Raw genomic sequence first — 4,998 nt, forward strand, 5'->3', positions numbered from 1 at the left:
GGGCTTTAATGCTATTTTTTCTACTTCTAACTGAAGAATTGATACCCCCTCTGAAGACTGAATCCTCCCAAAGGATTTCATCAAAGATTGAACTTCTTGTATCATTTGGGGGGGGGGGGGGGGGCAACCGCCCGTTCTCTAGAGGTCCATCTTTTCTGTGATCTCGAATACCTTGTGCTTATCATGTCCCCTAACTAATGTGTCATCTATATGATGCAGTCCCTGGAAAACCTGAATTCATTTTATCTAGGTATTCTCTGCACTGATTATGGAAGAAGAGTGGATCTTACACTTAAACAGTTGCATGTTGATGCATGTATGTATGTCGTATGTGTGTATGATTGGAAAGACATGATGTCTCCTGGTTTAGATGGTCTTTTAGGCAAAAGAGACATCATTAACCCCACCGGGAACAAAATACCAACCTGTTTTATTCAGACTTACCAAAAGCATGACTCCAGCTAGCACTCGATGACAAAGTTCCTTCTCTCTATCCAACAAGAAGCCATCTGTCTCCCGACGAAGTGGTTGGCTGGCAAGTCTACAAAATCCTTGACAGTCAATCAGCAAATTTTTCAAGCAAACATGATGTAAAAGTGGAGTCACAAGTGTAGGGAACACAGGAGCAAGGGTTAGTCTTAACCCAAAAGCTGGTTGAAGACTGGGGCCACCAGTTTGTTTCTCAAAGGTCTTAGGTATGGGCACTCACTGGTTATACCCAAGTTCTGATTGGTGGCCGGTAAACCGGTTTGTTTACCAATTAACTTCATTGATAACTGATGATATAAGTTAACGCTGAGGTTGATTACAAAATTTCCCACAGGGGGGTTGTCATATAGGGACATCGAATATGTTTATCAGTTGTCTATCAACACACATGGTATATACCAACCTATACAACACATAAGCTTATTTTTACATTGAAAAACAAGTTGTGAAAAAGAAACGTCAAAACACTTCAACACAAAACAGTGGCCTAATTAAAAATACAATCAGTTATGTCACAGGAAACAATTTCACTTTAATGCACCTAGTGCTTCCTTCCCAGGTGCCCAGTCTTAGCTCTCTCTCTCTCAGTCCCTGGGTGCTGCAATGCTGCAGGCCAAGACCCCCCCAACCCCAGTGTCCACAGATCTCTGCGTCTTTCTCCCTCAGCTGCCAGGTGCTGGTGACTTTTTTCTTGGATTTCCAGGTCAGAATTTGGTCTGGTGTGTTTTTTTACATCTTGGTGGAAGAGGCCTGGTGGGGGAGTGATGCTGTACCCCTTCCTGTTAACAATTTTGTTTATTTTTTCCGGAAATACTTTTAATTATTTTCAGCATATTTCTTCAAAATGGGGAGATTTTGAACACAATACTGCAGACACTTTAAGAAAAAAATATATAAAATACCACAATGAGTAGACAGCACGATCACAGGAAAGTAAAAATTCAATGTCGTTTTTCGGGATTGCCTGTGGCAAAAGGGAAGATCATCTTCTCCCTTCCAAGGTCAGGGTCAGGCATTTCGAATACTTCAATGAGTGGACTCAGGGGAAGAGGGCTCATGTTCTGTGGAGAGAGCAGGATGATCTGGTGGTTCTGGTAGGAGTTGGATATCTTGAGGAGCATGTCCATGGAGACTTTTCGGCTCTTCCTGTCCATGTAGATGTCAAATGTATCCAGGCATCTGAAGGGAGACTCCGTGACAGACCACAGAGTGAGAAAGAACAAAAAGTTTGAGAAGGCCTGCCTACCTGCTGCTAAGGCTGGCATGTCACCGCAAGGTTGGACCTTGATAGAAAGGGTCTCGCTCCTGTGATTAAAGCGCAACTCCCCAGAGAAGGACCATTGAGATAGTAAGCTGTCAAAGAACAACTTGCACTGCAGAGAAAGGTTTTTTCTGCTTTTCTGGTAGGTATCATATCTCTGTAGCAATATTTCATCCAGTGTCTCGATAAGGTTTTTCATATTACTCACTTTGCCACTCAGATCCAGATATCTTTCTTTTGCCTGGTGGTACTGCAACTTGATTTCTTCCTGGCTTCTGTGAGTGAAGTTTTCTGACTGGATCCTCTGGGTTAACATATCAATTTCTCGGTCCAGAACATCAGGAGCTCTGGTAACTTCTATACGCTGGGGACAGATGTAGCTTGCCTTGGCTATTTCCCTCTCGAGTTCTCTCTCTTTGATCACCAGCTCTTCCTTGATCACCTGGACGGCATCTAGGTGATGTTTGAGTCTGCTTTGATAATGCATCAGAGACTGGTGTTGAGCATTCACTTCTAAACCGGTCTGGTTTCGCTCTTCCATCAGGGATTCAACTAATGCTGAGACCTGACTGCATTTCATCTTGAACTCTTCGTGTCTCTGTTCGGCCTCTATTTTTGGTTGCCTTAAGTTCTCCATCTCTTCCCTTCGAAGTCTTATCTTCTCCTCAACTTGCTTCATCTCAACTTTAATTTCTTGAGCTTCATCTTCCAGGATTGAGAGATCTATGGACTGGTTTTCCTCTTCATCCTCGAGATCTCGTATTTCTGAAGTGATGCTTATTACTTTAACCTTGATGTCTCTTAAATGTCGGTAATGAGTGTCAATGGTGTCTCGATTCTTCCTGATGTCATTTTGAAGTGAATACACAAGCTGTTGAAATGCCGACAGCTGAGCCATTTTGCTTTCCACTTCTTTCTGCAGATGATTTATTTCGATTTCCATGTCCCCTAAGTAAATAGGTCTCAGATCTTCACAGGAGTAATAGCGCACCTCAAAAACTCGGTCACCACAAGCACTCACAATTTTGCTACAGTTCTTGGGGGGGGCCTGAACATGCATCACGGAATTACCGAAAGAACTACTTTTAACAAGGAGCACTTGCTCTATGCCCCTCAGGTCAATCAAAGTATTGGCCACCACGGCATCATTTATTTCTAAAGCTGCGAGAACAGTTGGAAATTCTGGGTGAGAAGCTGCTCTCTCTGTTACATCGTACAACTCACACGCAAAGGGTGACACAATTACCTGGGGTCGGGTAGGGCCCACTGGATAGAACCTTTTAATCAGCTCCTGAAGGATTTGCTCATCTTTGTGGTTGTCACAAAAAAAGTCAAGGAGAAGGCCCTTTAGGCAAGACTCAATAGCCAAAGCAAATTCTGGGTCACGAACCCTTATGCAAGCTCCCAGGGGGCCTATGGGTTTGAAGGCAAAGTACCCTTGCTTATGGGCCTCATCTATTGCCTCGATAAGGGCTGGAATCTGGGGTCCAAATCGTTTCAGTGGGTCAGATTTATAGTCTCTCAAATGGTTTAGCTGCTGTTGCTCCTCATTCAGCATTTCCTGCACATAGGACTCTTCTTCCCTGATCCTAGAATATTCTTCATCATCTTTTTCTATGGACTGATGAAGATATTTTATTTCCTGAACGAGCGAATCTTCTTGCTCCTTAAAGTTATTTATCTTTTCCTTTAACACAGAAATCTTTTTCTGTTTTTCCAACTCTGCCAGCTCCAGATTCTTTTTCACTTGTACAATTTTGGCATGAAGCTCTTCGGCCACTTTGTCTAATTTGATCAATTCATTCTGGGAGTAATTATAGAAAGCTGTAGCTTGGCGATAAGCCCTGTCCCTCCTCTTAGCATCTTCTTTTGCCTCAAGGCATTTGGGCTCTAATAGGGCAGCTTCTTCATTTAACTTAAGCACATTCTCATGAATGGCTATGTACCTCTGTAAGGTTTCATTGTATGTGACTCTGGAAACCTCCAGGTCGTGATTTAAAATCATGGTGTGCTGGTCTTCCACGTTTATGTTATTTATCATATTAGCAATGGTTCTTTCGGTTTCATTCACCAGGGCCCAAGTCTTCTCATGTCTCAAGTCCTCTAATTTCTTCCCTAAGGCAACCATAGTCTTGAAATGCTCTTCTATCTCTAGGCCCTGCCGCCTGAGAAGGTCAAGTTGCTCTTGCCCTTGTTCTATCTCGTGCAGGCTTCTGGCCTTTCTCTCCAAAATTTTCTTACACTCTTCTCTCATGTGCTCAAGCTCAGTCACTTTCAGAAACAATTTGTATCTATCGCTTTCATTTCTGATCCGCAACAACTGCCTGCCCATCTCGTGGGGTAAAACCGACATTGGATTATCTACCCGAATCTTAAAATGCTCAAGAATGGCCAGGAGCTCTTCCTTCTGAACAGAAACCAAGCGTCCTGCCCGATTTCTGAGTTCACAGCTTGTGCTCCCATCTACCCCGATGTGGTGCAGTAGGATTATGGAGTGCCCGTAAAACTCGGGTTTGAAAGCATCATCCCCTTTGTTCTTTAACGAGACTGAGATGCGAGCTGAAACCTCTCCAGCTTTCACCAAGTCTTTCAAAGGCGTTCCCAAGGATTTGCCACCGAGCCCAATTATCAGAGCTGTTAACAATGCATTCTTCCCACTGCGTCCCACCACAAAATTGACATTAGGTCCAAAATACACTGGCCCAAGGGAGGAATAGCCCATAAAATTCTCCACATGGATGCTTTCAATGACCCCGACCTCCTCCGAGGTCCACTGAGGAGCAACATTTGCAGGTGGCGGCGCAACATGTTGAAAAGACGCAGCATTTTGAAAAGATGAAACATTGTCATGTGTTACGACGGTCTGGTGAGACACGCCCTCAAAGAAGACCCTCTCCAGGTCCTCATCCGAGTCCCCCTCGGGCCTCGGCCGCGCTCTTTTGTGACTCGTAGCCTGGGGGAAACCCTCCTCTTTTCTCTTAGACATTTTATTTCTCACTAGAGACAGAGGAGCCCCAATGCCGCCGCCGCCGCCGCCGCCACCACCACCACCACCACCACCACCACCACCCCCCGAGCACCAACTCTACTTAATTACTTGTCCCCCGTAAGGCTGCTCGGCCCAGTCCAGCCCAGTCCAGTCCACGATCCACAAAGTCCGATGCTGACTTGGCTATACAGTCCCGGACACTCTCAGCCCCTCCGAGCAGCCACGGCCAACCCCAGCTTCCTTCTCTAGTCCGGCAGAC

The 4,998-nt window shown here is 45.0% G+C and overlaps 1 protein-coding gene across 1 annotated transcript; it reads right to left on the minus strand.

Annotated features, from left to right (window-relative positions):
* Positions 1-1,430: 1,430 nt before the first annotated feature.
* LOC123254079 (structural maintenance of chromosomes protein 6-like) lies at positions 1,431-4,736 on the minus strand. The gene has a single exon (XM_044683150.1). The coding sequence runs from the start codon at positions 4,734-4,736 to the stop codon at positions 1,431-1,433; it is 3,306 nt and encodes a 1,101-aa protein (XP_044539085.1).
* Between the last annotated feature and the right edge of the window lie 262 nt (positions 4,737-4,998).

Source organism: Gracilinanus agilis, unplaced genomic scaffold, assembly GCF_016433145.1.
Source record: "Gracilinanus agilis isolate LMUSP501 unplaced genomic scaffold, AgileGrace unplaced_scaffold14261, whole genome shotgun sequence".
Classification (NCBI taxonomy): Eukaryota; Metazoa; Chordata; class Mammalia; order Didelphimorphia; family Didelphidae; genus Gracilinanus; species Gracilinanus agilis.